The sequence below is a fragment of the Bufo bufo genome, chromosome 8, assembly GCF_905171765.1.
Source record: "Bufo bufo chromosome 8, aBufBuf1.1, whole genome shotgun sequence".
Taxonomy (NCBI): domain Eukaryota; kingdom Metazoa; phylum Chordata; class Amphibia; order Anura; family Bufonidae; genus Bufo; species Bufo bufo.
In genome coordinates, this window is record NC_053396.1 from 15,417,549 (window position 1) to 15,433,960 (window position 16,412).

The following is a 16,412-nucleotide window of genomic DNA, read 5'->3' on the forward strand; positions in this document are numbered from 1 at the left end:
AGGGGGCAGAAAGAGGGGGCAGTACTGCAGGAGGGGGGCAGTACTGCAGGAGGGGGCAGCACTGCAGGAGGGGGGCAGAGAGAGGGGGCAATACTGCAGGAGGGGGGCAGAGAGAGGGGGAAGTACTGCAGGAGGGGGGCAGAGAGAGGGGGCAGTACTGCAGGAGGGGGGCAGAGAGAGGGGGCAGTACTGCATGAGGGGGGCAGATAGAGGGGGCAGTACTGCAGGTGGGGGGCAGATAGAGGGGGGAGTACTGCAGGTGGGGGGCAGATAGAGGGGTAGTACTGCAGGAGGGGACAGATATAGGGGGCAGTACTGCATGAGGGGGGCAGATAGAGGGGGCAGTACTGCAGGTGGGGGGCAGATAGAGGGGGTAGTACTGCAGGCGGTGGTAGATAGAGGGGCAGTACTGCAGGAGAGGGGTGGATAGAGGGGGCAGTACTGCAGGAGAGTGTGGATAGAGGGGGCGGTACTGCAGGACAGCGGTAGATAGAGGGGGCAGTACTGCAGCTGAGGGGTAGATAGAGGGGGCAGTACTGCAGGACAGGGGCAGATAGAGTGAGCAGTACTGCAGCAGAGGGGTAGATAGAGGGGCAGTACTGCAGGACAGGGGCAGATAGAGTGAGCAGTACTGCAGCAGAGGGGTAGATAAAGGGAGCAATACTGCAGCAGAGGGTAGATAGAGGGGGCAGTACTGCAGCAGAGGGTAGATAGAGGGGGCAGTACTGCAGCAGAGGGTAGATAGAGGGGCAGTACTGCAGCAGAGGGTAGATAGAGGGGGCAGTACTGCAGCAGAGGGGTAGATAGAGGGGGCAGTACTGCAGCAGAGGGTAGATAGAGGGGGCAGTACTGCAGCAGAGGGGTAGATAGAGGGGGAGTACTTCAGCAGAGGGTAGATAGAGGGGGCAGTACTGCAGCAGAGGGTAGAGGGGGCAGTACTACAGCAGAGGGGTAGATAGAGGGGCAGTACTGCAGCAGAGGGGTAGATAGAGGGGCAGTACTGCAGCAGAGGGGTAGATAGAGGGGGCAGTACTACAGCAGAGGGGTAGATAGAGGGGGCAGTACTGCAGCAGAGGGGTAGATAGAGGGGGCAGTACTACAGCAGAGGGGTATATAGAGGGGCAGTACTGCAGCAGAGGGGTAGATAGAGGGGACAGTACTGCAGCAGAGGGGTAGAAAGAGGGGCAGTACGACAGCAGAGGGGTAGATAAAGGGGCAGTACTGCAGCAGAGGGGTAGATAGAGGGGCAGTACTGCAGCAGAGGGGTAGATAGAGGGGGCAGTACTACAGCAGAGGGGTAGATAGAGGGGGCAGTACTGCAGCAGAGGGTAGATAGAGGGGGCAGTACTGCAGCAGAGGGTAGATAGAGGGGGCAGTACTGCAGTAGAGGGTAGATAGAGGGGCAGTACTACAGCAGAGGGGTATATAGAGGGGCAGTACTGCAGCAGAGGGGTAGATAGAGGGGGCAGTACTGCAGCAGAGGGTAGATAGAGGGGGCAGTACTGCAGCAGAGGGGTAGATAGAGGGGCAGTACTTCAGCAGAGGGTAGATAGAGGGGGCAGTACTACAGCAGAGGGGTAGATAGAGGGGGCAGTACTGCAGCAGAGGGGTAGATAGAGGGGGCAGTACTACAGCAGAGGGGTAGATAGAGGGGGAAGTACTGCAGCAGAGGGTAGAGGGGGCAGTACTGCAGCAGAGGGGTAGATAGAGGGGGCAGTACTGCAGCAGAGGGTAGAGGGGGCAGTACTGCAGCAGAGGGGTAGATAGAGGGGGCAGTACTGCAGCAGAGGGGTAGATAGAGGGGGCAGTACTACAGCAGAGGGGTAGATAGAGGGGGCAGTACTACAGCAGAGGGGTAGATAGAGGGGGCAGTACTGCAGCAGAGGGGTAGATAGAGGGGGCAGTACTGCAGCAGAGGGTAGAGGGGGCAGTACTACAGCAGAGGGGTAGATAGAGGGGCAGTACTGCAGCAGAGGGGTAGATAGAGGGGCAGTACTGCAGCAGAGGGGTAGATAGAGGGGGCAGTACTACAGCAGAGGGGTAGATAGAGGGGGCAGTACTGCAGCAGAGGGGTAGATAGAGGGGGCAGTACTACAGCAGAGGGGTATATAGAGGGGCAGTACTGCAGCAGAGGGGTAGATAGAGGGGACAGTACTGCAGCAGAGGGGTAGAAAGAGGGGCAGTACGACAGCAGAGGGGTAGATAAAGGGGCAGTACTGCAGCAGAGGGGTAGATAGAGGGGCAGTACTGCAGCAGAGGGGTAGATAGAGGGGGCAGTACTACAGCAGAGGGGTAGATAGAGGGGGCAGTACTGCAGCAGAGGGTAGATAGAGGGGGCAGTACTGCAGCAGAGGGTAGATAGAGGGGGCAGTACTGCAGTAGAGGGTAGATAGAGGGGCAGTACTACAGCAGAGGGGTATATAGAGGGGCAGTACTGCAGCAGAGGGGTAGATAGAGGGGGCAGTACTGCAGCAGAGGGTAGATAGAGGGGGCAGTACTGCAGCAGAGGGGTAGATAGAGGGGCAGTACTTCAGCAGAGGGTAGATAGAGGGGGCAGTACTACAGCAGAGGGGTAGATAGAGGGGGCAGTACTGCAGCAGAGGGGTAGATAGAGGGGGCAGTACTACAGCAGAGGGGTAGATAGAGGGGGAAGTACTGCAGCAGAGGGTAGAGGGGGCAGTACTGCAGCAGAGGGGTAGATAGAGGGGGCAGTACTGCAGCAGAGGGTAGAGGGGGCAGTACTGCAGCAGAGGGGTAGATAGAGGGGGCAGTACTGCAGCAGAGGGGTAGATAGAGGGGGCAGTACTACAGCAGAGGGGTAGATAGAGGGGGCAGTACTACAGCAGAGGGGTAGATAGAGGGGGCAGTACTGCAGCAGAGGGGTAGATAGAGGGGGCAGTACTGCAGCAGAGGGTAAAGGGGGCAGTACTGCAGCAGAGGGTAGATAGAGGGGGCAGTACTGCAGCAGAGGGGTAGATAGAGAGGGCAGTACTGCAGCAGAGGGTAGATAGAGGGGGCAGTACTGCAGCAGAGGGGTAGATAGAGGTGGCAGTACTGCAGCAGAGGGGTAGATAGGGGGGCAGTACTGAAGCAGAGGGGTAGATAGAGGGGGCAGTACTGCAGCAGAGGGGTAGATAGAGGGGCAGTACTGCAGCAGAGGGTAGATAGAGGGGGCAGTACTGCAGCAGAGGGGTAGATAGAGGGGGCAGTACTGCAGCAGAGGGGTAGATAGAGGGGCAGTACTGCAGCAGAGGGTAGATAGAGGGGGCAGTACTGCAGCAGAGGGTAGATAGAGGGGGCAGTACTGCAGCAGAGGGGTAGATAGAGGGGGCAGTACTGCCGCCTGGCATTATGTTACAGTGTCACACAGCTGATCCCCGGAGGCCTTGATTTTAGGATTATATGACACAACCTCCTAATCCTATGAGCGGAGGACCCCCGTGAGCTGCGCCCGTCTCCTATATGAGGGGCTACACTGATGACTGACAGATACCTGTCAATCACTGTGTGTGGGCGGGGCCAGCAGGACTCCCAGGCTTTCTCTAGGAGTCCTGACAGCAGTGACGGTTATTAGAGTGTGCGGCCTCATGGTGACAGACACCTGAGAAGTGAAAGAGAAACCATTTTCTTAAAGGGTGACTTCTATATAAGAAAGCTTTGCAAAATTAAAAATAAATTGTAGCAGGAAATGTCCTGAGGAGAAATCCGCACTTATCAGACATAGATTACGCAACCCCATCAATCCAGAGTACAGTAGGGTTTGCTGTACTGCGCATGCGTGCTCTCACATAATACGTACTGGGAATTCTCCGGCGGGTTAATACTGCGCCGTCCAATGAGCGCGGGAGGAGGCGTGACTTTAGTCTTCCACTTCCACGCCTCTGTCTGTCTCCATGGTAACGACAGGACGCCGTGGAGGACGGAAACCGATACGGCCCGAATTAAGGACTTATAATGAATAAATACAAGGTAATGGAACGCGTTTCCAGCGTTATTCGCGCTGTGAGCACAGGGACAAAGGAGTCTTCTCGTCTTAGCATCTCAGACTGTGGTGTAACTTGTGCTTGCAGGTCCTGGAAGAATGGGGCGCTGGAGCTTTTGGGGTGACCTGTCTGGTGGAGGAGTTAGGAGGAGGAGCAAAGAAATGTGTTGTTAAGAAGGTATGGGAGCTGTGTGCGTCCTCTCTGAACCAGCAGCTGGACCCCCACTCATCATATGCGGTGTACACCCAGTGTCTATGTATGCACACCCAATCCCGCTCAGTCCCCTTTGTGCCCCCTTACTGCCACCTGTGTCTCTTCCAGTAGTTCTGCCCACTTAGTACCCTCCACAATAGTGCTGCCCCCTTTGTGCTACTTCACAGTAGTGCTGCTCCATTAGTGCCCCCCTTACAAGAGCAGTCCCATTAGTGCCCCCCCTTACAAGAGCAGTCCCGATAGTGCCCCCCCTTACAAGGGCAGTCCCGATAGGTGCCCCCCTTACAAGGGCAGTCCCGATAGGTGCCCCCCCTTACAAGGGCAGTCCCGATAGTTGCCCCCCTTACAAGAGCAGTCCCGATAGTTGCCCCCCTTACAAGGGCAGTCCCGATAGTGCTCCCCCCTTACAAGGGCAGTCCCGATAGTACTCCCCCCTTACAAGGGCAGTCCCGATAGTGCTCCCCCCTTACAAGAGCAGTCCCACTAGTGCCCCCCTTACAAGAGCAGTCCCACTAGTGCCCCCCTTACAAGAGCAGTCCCACTAGTGCCCCCCTTACAAGAGCAGTCCCACTAGTGCCCCCCTTACAAGAGCAGTCCCACTAGTGCCCCCCTTACAAGAGCAGTCCCACTAGTGCCCCCCTTACAAGAGCAGTCCCACTAGTGCCCCCCTTACAAGAGCAGTCCCACTAGTGCCCCCCTTACAAGAGCAGTCCCACTAGTGCCCCCCTTACAAGAGCAGTCCCACTAGTGCCCCCCTTACAAGAGCAGTCCCACTAGTGTTCCCCTTACAAGAGCAGTCCCATTAGTGCCATACCATTGATTTCTAAACTGCAACTCCCAGCAAACCCTGAGAGGTGCACATGCTGGGAGTTGTAGTTTTGCAACAGTTGTGGAACATTGGGTTGAAGATCACTGGAATATATTATTAATAGTTGGGGTTCCCCTTTAAATGATATCTGTATTTTCCAGGTGGAGTGTATTGATGAACGGGAGGGAAATCTCGCCCTGGAAGAGGTAATTATCAGATACAGAAAAAACGCACCATTTATAACCAGTAGGTGTAATATTAGTCTGACTGGACTGAACCATAAGGTCGGGGCTACACCCATGGCTGCAACACCTGTTGTGCCCCGACCTTATGGATCGGTCCAGTCAGTCTATTGTTCTAGTTACTGGTTATAAATGGTGATGGAAGAGGAACGGCACAACATGGAGTCATAAGAACAGCTGCTGCAGAATTGTTATTACATGGGGGATGCAAGTAGTCACTAAAACAGACATGTCAGGAGAGGTGACGGCTCCTCTTTAACCCTTTCCCGACCAGCGCCGTAATAGTACGCCCGCCCGCCCGATCAGCTGCAGGGGACCGGCTGTTCCCATTAGCCGGACCCCTGCTGTATGCGCTGGTATCTGTGAAAACACCGATGACGGCGCATTAACCCCTTCTATGCCGCGGTCAGCGCTGACCGCGACATAGAAGGGGTTTGCTGTGGGTGAACGAGCCCATCCGGTCCCCGCGCTGCTGTAGCGGGGATCCGATGGGTGAAAAGGCAGCCCAATGCCGTGCAGAGGCTGCCCAATGCCTTGCACGTCATGGGGACCTGCCTTCTACGGGTGCCCAGCAGATCCAGCCTCAGGCCCGTCTCCTAGGCAACCCGTTAGTTTTCCGCGCGGGTGCAATGCGTGAGTTGAATGAGGCTGCGTGAAAATCGCAAGCAAGTGCGGATGCGGTGCGATTTTTACGCACGGTAGCTAGGAGACGATCGGGATGGGGACCCGATCTTTGTTATTTTCCATTATAACATGGTTATAAGGGAAAATAATAGCATTCTTCATCCAGAATGCATAGTACAATAGGACTTGAGGGGTTAATATTTTTTTTTAACTCTCCTTAATCCACTTGTTCGCGCAGCCGGCATCTCTTCTGTCTTCTTCTGTGAGGAATAGGACCTTTGACGTCACTACGTTCATCACATGGTCCATCACATGATCTTTTACCATGGTGATGGATCATGTGACGGACCATGTGATGACCGCAGTGACGTTATCAAAGGTCCTATTCCTCACAGAAGAGATGCCGGCTGCGCGAGCAAGTCGATTGAGGTGAGTTAAATTTTATTTAAAAATTTCTTTAACCCCTCCAGCGCTATTTTACTCTGCATTCTGTATTCAGAATGCTATTATTTTCCCTTATAACCATGGTATAAGGGGAAATAATACAATCTCCACAACCTTGAACCCAAACCTGAACTTCTGTGAAGAAGTTCGGGTCTGGGTACCACATTCAGTTTTTTATCACGCGCGTGCAAAACACATTGCACCCGCGCGATAAAAACTGAACAACGGAACGCAATCGCAGTCAAAACTGACTGCAATTGCGTACCTACTCGCGCGGGTTTGCCGCAACGCATCCGGACCTTATGCGGACACGCTCGTGTGAAAGAGGCCTTAGTGTATGACTCAGTGTAATACACTAACAGGCAATGCATTACAATACCATTTCACACAGGCGAGTATTTCGCGCGGATGCGATGCGTGAGTTGAACGCATTGCACCCGCGCTGAATCCCGACCCATTCATTTCTATGGGGCTGTGCACACGAGCGGTGATTTTCACGCATCACTTGTGCGTTGCGTGAAAATCGAAGCATGCTCTATATTCTGCGTTTTTTTTCACGCAACGCAGGCCCCATAGAAGTGAATGGGGTTGCGTGAAAATCGCAAGCATCCGCAAGCAAGTGCGGATGAGGTGCGATTTTCACGCATGGTTGCTAGGAGACGATAGGGATGGAGTCCCGATCTGTATTATTTTCCCTTATAACATGGTTATAAGGGAAAATAATAGCATTCTGAATACAGAATGCATAGTACAATAGGGCTGGAGGGGTTAAAAAAAAATTAACTCACCGAGTCCACTTGATCGCGTAGTTGCGGATCTCTGTCTTCTGTAATGTTGAGCTGCCGGCTAAGGACCTGTGGTGACATCACATCACATGGTCCCTCACCATGGTGATGAACCATGTGATTGGACCATGTGATGAGCATAGTGACGTCATCAAAGGTCCTATTCCTGTGCACAGCAAAGAAGAAGACAGAAGAGAAGCCGGGCTGCGCGATCAAGTGGATTAAGGTGAGTTAAATTGTATTTTTATTTTTTTAACCCCTCCAGCCCTATTGTACTATGCATTCTGTATTCAGAATGCTATCATTTTCCCTTATAACCATGTTATAAGGGAAAATAATACAATCTACAGAACACCGATCCCAAGCCCGAACTTCTGTGAAAAAGTTCGGGTTTGGGTACCAAACATGCCGATTTTTGTCACGCGCGTGCAAAACGCATTACAATGTTTAGCACTCGCGCGGAAAAATCGCGTATTTTCCCGCAACGCACCCGCACCTTTTCCCGCAACCCCGTGTGAAACCAGCCTTATACTTACCTCTTTGGAGCGATGCGATGCAGGTCTCTTCCGGCCTGTGTCCTGCGCTGTACGGCTCAGGTGGCGCGATGACGTTATCGCGCCGCCTACCCCGGCCTCTGATAGGCTGCCGGCAGCCTATCAGAGGAACAGGAAAGGGACACACCTCTCCCCAGCTCCTCCGCACAGACTTCTGTTTGTATCGCTGTCCTGAGGACAGCGATACAAACAGATCACTATGGAGATGAGTGCTACCACAATGGAAGCGCTCATTTCAGTGCCCCGCCGCCGCAAAATAAAAACTGTTTAAAAAAAAAGCCATTTTTGTCACCTTACATCACAAAAATTGCAAACCTAAGCGATCAAAAAGGCATATGCCCCCTAAAAAAGTACCAATTAAACCGTCACCTCATCCCGCAAAAAATTAGCCCCTACCTAAGACAATCGGTCAAAAAATAAAAAAAGCTATCACTCTCAGACAATGGAGACACTAAAATAGGATTTTATTTTGCTTCAAATATCACATGACCTAAAACAACGTAAAAAATAAAAATAGTGCCATTTTTGGTCACCTTACATCACAAAAGGCATATGCCCCCCAAAATAGTACCAAACGGTCACCCTACCTAAGACAATCGGTCAAAAAATAAAAAAGCTATGGCTCTCAGACTACGGAGACACTAAAACATCATTTTTTTTGTTTAAAAAATGCTATTATTGTGTAAAACTTAAATAAATAAGAAAAAGTATACATATTAGGTATCGCCACATCCGTAACGATCTGCTCTATAAAAATATCACATGACCTAACCCCTCAGGTGAACGCTGGAAAAATAAATAAATAAAAACTGTGCCAAAATTACCAATTTTTTTTGTCACCTTGCCCCATAAAGTGTAATAATGAATGATCAAAAAATCATATGTACCCAAATATAGTACCAATAAAAATGTCAACTCTTCCTGCAAAAAACGAGCCCCTGCACAAGACGATCAGCAGAAAAATAAAAAAAATATGGCGTTCAGAAAATGGAGACACAAAAACATACTTTAAAAAAAAAAATGCTTTGTTATGTAAAACTCATACAAACAAAGAAAGTAGACATATTAGGTATCGCCGCGTCCGTAACAACCTGCTCTATAAAAATAGCACATGATCTACCCTGTCAGATGAATGTTGTAAAAAATAAAAACAGTGCCAAAACAGACATTTTTGGGTTACCTTGCCTCAGAAAAAACATAATATAGAGCAATTAAAAATCATATGTACCCCAAAATAGTACCAATAAAACTGGCACCTTATCCCCTAGTTTCCAAAATGTGGTCACTTTTTGGGAGTTTCTACTGTAGGGGTGCATCAGGGGGGCTTCAAATGGGACATGGCATCTAAAAACCAGTCCAGCAAAATCTGCCTTCCAAAAACCATATGGCGCTCCTTTTCTTCTGCGCCCTGCCGTGTGCCCTTACAGCAGTTTACGACCACATGTGGGGTGTTTCTGTAAACCGCAGAATCAGGGTAATAAATATTGAGTTTTGTTTGGCTGTTAACCCTCGATGTGTTAAAGATAAAAATAGAAAATCTGCAAAAAAGTGAAATTTAGAAATTTCACCTCTATTTACCTTTTAATTCTTGTGGAACACCTACAAAGTTTGTAAAATCAGTTTTGAGTAGCTTAAGGGGTGTAATTTCTACAATGGGGTCATTTATGGGGGGTTTCCACTATGTAGGCCCCACAAAGTGACTTCAGACCTGAACAGGTCCTTAAAAAGTGGACTTTGGAAATTTTCGTAAAAATTTTAGGAATTGCTTCTAAAATTCGAAGCCTTCTAACGTCCTCAAAAAATAAAATGACATTTACAAAATGATGCCGACATAAAGTAGACCTATGGGGAATGTTAAGTAATGAATATTTTATGAGGTATCACTTTCTGTTTTAAAAGCAGAGAAATTGAAATTTAGAAAATTGCAAATTTTTCTAAATCTTTGGTAAATTTTTATGATTTTTTCCTAAATAAAGGTGAAATATATTGACTCAAATTTATGACTATCATGAAGTACAATGTGTCACGAGAAAACCGTCTCCGAATGGCTTGGATACATAAGTGTTCCAAAGTTATTACCACATAAAGTGACACATGTCGGATTTGCAAAAAATGGCCTGGGCAGGAAGTCGAAAACTGGCACTGGGGTAGAAAGGGTTAAAGGGGTTGGCCCATCTTGCACTTTGGTGGCTTATCGCTAGGATGTACCACCAATGTGGGGCCCCCAAAATGAATGAGGGCGCACCATCCTCCGTTCACTTCTGTGGGAGTGCTGAAAATATCCAAGTGCCGAGAACTCCCATAGAAGTGAATGGAGAGGTGGCCGCGCATGCGCGGTGCGTTCTCCTTCACCTTGGGGGCTCCGTTCTAGAGATAGGTGTGGGACCTGCACCTATCGGACATTGGTGTCATATCTTAGTGTTATGCCACCAAAATGCGAGATGGGCCAAACCATTTAAAGGCTATGGACACCTTTTGGGGGCAATTTTAATTTATTTATTTATTATGATTGCAATTTACTCATTTTGGGCTAAAAATATTTTTTTCAGTAGGTCTTTATTAAAAAATATTGAGGAGTCCTGTCACAAAGGGTTAACGGTTTGTCCAGTTGTGTGACTGGTACTTTCACTTTCTGCCGATCATCTAATAAGTGTTATCTCTAAACGACTAAAAGGTTATAAATACTTAAAGGGGTTATCCGATACTGTAAACTGCCCCCCCCCCCCCCCCATATGCCGGGCCCCTCACAGGGAATATACTTATCCCGCTCCTGGTCCCCACACCGCCGCTTCTCCCCATGCTTCGATGAAAACATCCGGTGTCGGGGGGAGCAGCCAATGGCAGGCGGGGACGAGCCTCCCTAGCATCGCTGGTGACGGTGACGCTAGGGAGGTTTGTCACCATCTGCCATTGGCTGCTCCCCCCGACACCGGATGTTTTCATCGAAGCATGGGGAGAAGCAGCAGCAGCGGTGTGGGGACCAGGAGGGGAGCGGGATAAGTATATTCCCTATGGGGGGACAGTTTATAGTATTGGATAACACTTTTAAGCCTGTATTACACCTACTGAATTTTTGACAGATGATCGCTATCAAGTGTTGGTGTGAACTCTTGTTGGCGATCACGTTGCCGCCACTCGTTCATCGGGCAATTGTGATTTTTGAAGCATGCTTAAAAATCATTGTTTGCCGGCAGCAGATCGTGCTGTGTAATTACGATCTGCCACCGGCAAACCACTGCCATGGCATAATGATCGCTCCTCCCCATGCTGCGGGGGAGTCAGCCTGTGTAATACAGGCTTTAAGTAAGCCACCTTCTATTAGTAAGATAAGAACTGAGCTATAACGAGTGTTTATAGGGTTAGAGATCATCAGAGATAAGGAGCCGTCAGGCAGGGAAACAGTAAAAATACAGATCCTGCTACTAGAGAATCTCAAGGCTGTACAGAGAAAGCAGCTCAACATTTTTTTTTTTAATAAACACAAATTTTTAGCTCAAAATGAGTACAATGCGGTAATTTAAAAAAAATGCCCCCAAAGGTGTACATAGCCTTTAAATTCCTGAAATTCCCCTTTTATTACCAAATTACAATCCTGGTCCAGGCTACTGTTCATAGTGAATTGATAGCATGAAGAGTGCCATTATGGACAACATAGTGTACGTTAATATTTTACTTTGTCCTTCGCTACAGGCTATGGCATTGCTGGAGCTTCAGCACCCTCATGTATGTGCCTATCAGGAGTTTTTTATGGTCTGGGATCATAAGGTATGTTTTTTACCTCTTGTATATGCTTCCACTATGTAGTATATTACTTATATACAGTGGATATAAAAAGTCTACACACCCCTGTTAAAATGTCAGTTTTCTGTGCTGTAAAAAAAAGAGACCAAGATAAATCTTTGCAGAACTTTTTCCACCTTTAATGTGACCTATAAACTGTACCACTCAATTGAAAAACAAACTGAAATCTTTTAGGTGGAGGGAAGAAAAAATATAAAAATAAAATAATATGGTTGCATAAGTGTGCACGCCCTTACACTAATACTTTGTTGAAGCACCTTTTGATTTTATTACAGCACTCAGTCTTTTTGGGTCTGAGTCTATCAGCATGGCACATTTTGACTATTCTTTGCAAAAACACCCCAAATCTGTCAGATTGCGAGGGCATCTCCTGGGCACAGCCCTCTTCAGATCACCCCACAGATTTTCAATCGGATTCAGGTCTGGGCTCTGGCTGGGCCATTCCAGAACTGTAATCTTCTTCTGGTGAAGCCATTCCTTTGTTGATTTGGACGTATGCTTTGGGTCGTTGTCATGCTAAAAGATGAAGTTCCTCTTCATGTTCAGCTTTCTAGCAGAAGCCTGAAGGTTTTGTGCCAATATTGACTGGTATTTGGAACTGTTCATAGCTCCCTCTAGCTTAACTAAGGCCCCAGTTCCAGCTGAAGAAGAACAGCCCCTTGGCATGATGCTGCCACCACCATGCTTCACTGTGGGTACGGGGTTCTTCTGGTGATGGGCAGTGTTGTTTTTGCGCCAAACATATCTTTTGGAATTATGGCCAAAAAGTTCCACCTTGGTTTCATCAGACCAGAACACCTTTTCCCACATGCTTTTGGGAGACTTCAGATGTGTTTTTGCAAAATGTAGCCTGGCTTGGAAGTTTTTCTTGGTAAGAAAAGGCTTTCGTCTTGCCGCTCTACCCCATAGCCCAGACATATGAAGAATACGGGAGATTGTTGTCACATGGACCACACAGCCAGTACTTGCCAGATATTCCTGCAGCTCCTTTAATGTTGCTGTAGGCCTCTTGGTCGCCTCCCAGACCAGTTTTCTTCTCGTCTTTTCATCAATGTTGGAGGAACGTCCAGTTCTTGGTAATGTCACTGTTGGGCCATATCTTCTCCACTTGATGATGACGGTCTTCACTGTGTTCCATGGTAGATCTAATGCCTTGGAAATTATTTTGTCCCCTTCTTCTGACTGATACCTTCTAACAATGAGATCCCTCTGATGCTTTGGAAGCTCTCTGTGGACCATGGCTTCTGCTGTCGGATGAGACTAAGAAAACTTCAGGAAAGACCAACTAGAGCAGCTGAACTTTATTTGGGGTTAATCAGAGGCCCTTTACATGATGGCCGGTGTATGCCGACTCCTATGTAACAGGATTGTGAATGTGATTGCTTAATTCTGAACACAGCGACATCCCCAGTTATAAGAGGGTGTGAACACTTATGCAACCACATTATTTTAGGGTTTTTTCTTCCCTCCACCTAAAAGATTTCAGTTTGTTTTTCAATTGAGTTGTACAGTTTATAGGTCACATTAAAGGTGGAAAAAGTTCTGAAATGGTTTATCTCTCATTTTTTTACAGCACAGAAAGCTGACATTTTTAGACTTTTTATATCCACTGTATATACATATTATAGTATCTAATGATGGAGATGATTTTTTCTTTAGATCTCATCGCAGTTTTTTTGCCTGGTGATGGATTACTGCGATCAGGGGAACCTGGAGCAGATGGTGCGAGATAACAGACGAGAGGGGAGGATCATAAATGAAAAAGTAAATAACAAGTCCAATACAGTGACATCCTGCTTGTTTCCTAGACGTAGGACTATTATCTCAACCATCAGGGCCCCGGTATTTCTATGGAGGAGGGAGAGCAGCGGCTGTCAGATAGGATTCTGCCCGGGATGTCCCATGTCGGTCGATGGGTCCTCAGGATTCATTTTAAAATCTCATGTCATCATAGAGATATAGGAGAGCTCGACTATCGGATCTAATCCCCCGGTGAATTTCAATGGGTCTGTGTACATGAGCGTTTTTTTTCACGCATCAGTTCTGCATGTTCTATATTCTGCGTTTTTCACGCAGCCCTGGCCCCACAGAAGTGAATGGGGCTTCAGTGCGGACGCGATGCGTTTTTAACTGATGGTTGCTGGGAGATGTTGTTTGTAAACCTTCAGGTTTTTTTTATCACAAGTGTGAAAAACGCATTGCACCCGCGCGGAAAAAACTGAACGCAATTGCAGACAAAACAGACTGAACTTGCTTGCAAAATGGTGCGAGTTTCACTGAACGCATCCGGAGCCAATCCGTCACGCTCGTGTGAAAGGCGCCTAAACCAAAGGATTCAACAGGGAAAATCTATATGGCTGCCTCCGTGTTTCCCACATCAGACGATACGTAGAGTATAGACGTTACACGGATATATGACTGATCCAGAATAGCACATATCGGACTGTTTTATGACCCAATTAAAGGATATGAAATCACTTATTCAGCATCCAATGCCGGGGCATGCTGGGCCTTGTAGTGAACGCCTCTAACGATGCCAATGCTCCTGCTCCTTCCTCGCTGTGCGATCAGTATATCTGCGATCATACAAAATGGTTTCTCATGTATTATCTCTTTTTTTTTTCGCAGATCATTCAGAGATTTCTCGCTCAGGCCATCGAGGCTTTAATTTATGTTCACAAAAAGCGCGTCCTCCACAGGTAGGTCCTGATTTTCTCGTTTGGAGCCTTTCAGGAGGGGATGAAGTGCGTCCCGAGGGATCGTCTCCACCATGCAATCCAATTTCATGCACCCTTAGGGTGCTGCCACATACAGCATGTCACGTCTTGTGTTATTTTTGGGCATTTATATATAGTGTGTTACACCCCCCCCCCCCTGGCGGTTTTTGCATGCCTTGCATTTTACATAGGACAGTATGTGAACCCCCCCCCCCTGTAATGTCACTCCTTACAGTACATTGGTAGGAAAAAAAAATTCCATGAAAAAACACAACACGGATCGGCACTCGCATTTTGGATGTCTATGGGACAGATGTTGGGGAAAAAACGCCGCGCCCAGAGTGAAAAAAACGCCGTGACTCAGTAAAGGCATCTCAAGGGTGAAAAAACACCACTACAAAAAAAATAAATTAAATTTGTCCTGTATCCAATATTTCCCATAGACTTCCATACAACATCTGGAGCTGGTATTGTTGCCAAAAGAAAACGAAAAACCGCCAAACCCCTCAAAGATGGGCAAAAAAACAAACTATGTGTGAGACCCACCTTAAAGGGATTGTGCAGTAATAAGTCGGTTTTAGCTAATGCCTGCACCCTGCCTCCCCGCTACTCCGGGCCATGTTCTCGCCGCTCCAACGTCTGGCGCGCGCTTGACCTAGTCACATGCTCCATTGCAACCAATGACTGTAGACTAGGTCAATGGGCGGGGTAGAAGTGGAAAATTCATCACCAAAATTTGCCAAGGGGGTTCTTAGATTTGTTTCATTTTCGCCCATCATAGAAACCTCAAACCAAGTAACATCCTCCTGAGGCGGGAAGACTTCTTCGTCTTAAGTGACTTTCTTCCTCAGACGTTGGCAACAGATGAAATGAAGATGAAGATAAGAGTGGATCCCGGTAAGAGCGCTACATACACATGGCTCCACTTGTCCTGTTAAAGGGGGTGTCCAGGATTTTGACATTGATGGCCTATCCTGAGGATAGGTCACCCATATCAGATCATTGGAGATCTGACACCCCGCAACCACACTTTTCCATTGCATAGGCTCTAAAAATCCTGGACAACTCAGTTTAAAGGAGTTTTCCAGGGTTTGTCTCATTTTAGACATTGGTGGAATATCGCTAGGATACGCCACCAATGTCAGATGGGTGCGGGTCCTAGAGGTATCTCCAGAACGGGCCCCCCGAAAGTGAAGGAGAACATGCGCTCTCCATTCATTTCTGTAGGAGTTCTGAAAATAAGTTCCAAGCAAGCGCACTCAGCTATTTTCCAAAATCCCATAGAAATGAATAGAGAGCGCATCGTGCAAGCATGGCCACCACTTCATTTGCTGCCATGAAACTGCCGGAGATGGCTGAGCCAGCGCTGGACTATTTTCATCAGTGTCATAGAAGTGAATGGAGGGTGGTTGCGCATGGGCAGCTTCTCTCCACTCACTTCAGGGGCCCCATTCTGGTAGGACCTGCACCTATCACCAGAATGGGGCCCCTGAAGTGAGTGGAGAGAAGCTGCCCATGCGCAACCACCCTCCATTCACTTCTATGACACTGCCGAAAATAGTCCAGCGCTGGCTCGGCCATCTCCGGCAGTTTCATGGAAGCAAATGAAGTGGTGGCCATGCTTGCACGATGCGCTCTCCATTCATTTCTATGGGATTTCCAAAAATAGCTGAGTGCGCTTGCTCTGATATCTTTGGAACTTCTACAGAAATGAATGGAGAGTGCATGTTCTCCTTCACTTTCGGGGGGCCCGTTCTCCTTCACTTTCGGGGGGCCCGTTCTGAAGATACCCCTGGGTCCCGCACCTATCTGACATTGGTGGCGTATCCTAGCGATATGCCACCAGTGTCTCAGATGAGACAACCCCCTTAAAGGGGTTCTGCAGTTCTTTTAAACTGATGATCTATCCTCTGGGTAGATCATCAGCATCTGATCAGCGGGGGTCCGACACCGGCGACCCCCGCCGATCAGCTGTGTGAGAAGGCAGCGGCGGCCTCCTCGCTGTTTACCGCAGGCCCAGTGACGTCACGACTAGTATCACTGGCCTGGGCGCGGCTAAGCTCTGTTCACTTGAATGGAGCTTAGCCGCGCCCAGGTCAGTGATACTAGTCGTGACGTCACTGGGCCTGCGGTAAACAGCGAGGAGGCCGCGGCGCTACTGCCAGCGCGGCTGCCTTCTCAAACAGCTGATCGGCCGGGGTCCCGGGTAGGGATGAGCGAATCTACTTCGGATGAAACATC

At 48.6% G+C, this 16,412-nt stretch overlaps 1 protein-coding gene across 1 annotated transcript in view; it reads left to right on the plus strand.

The window, feature by feature from the left end:
• The first annotated feature begins 3,770 nt into the window (after positions 1–3,770).
• The window catches only part of STKLD1 (serine/threonine kinase like domain containing 1), a 32,816-nt gene continuing 20,174 nt past the window's right edge, over positions 3,771–16,412 (plus strand). The window contains exons 1-7 of the mRNA XM_040406449.1: positions 3,771–3,969; positions 4,071–4,160; positions 5,166–5,210; positions 11,344–11,418; positions 13,114–13,218; positions 14,083–14,153; positions 14,953–15,068. Of these exons, the coding sequence (XP_040262383.1) occupies positions 3,955–3,969; positions 4,071–4,160; positions 5,166–5,210; positions 11,344–11,418; positions 13,114–13,218; positions 14,083–14,153; positions 14,953–15,068 (517 nt within the window). The 5' untranslated portion in view covers positions 3,771–3,954. The remainder of the gene's footprint in view (positions 3,970–4,070; positions 4,161–5,165; positions 5,211–11,343; positions 11,419–13,113; positions 13,219–14,082; positions 14,154–14,952; positions 15,069–16,412) is intronic.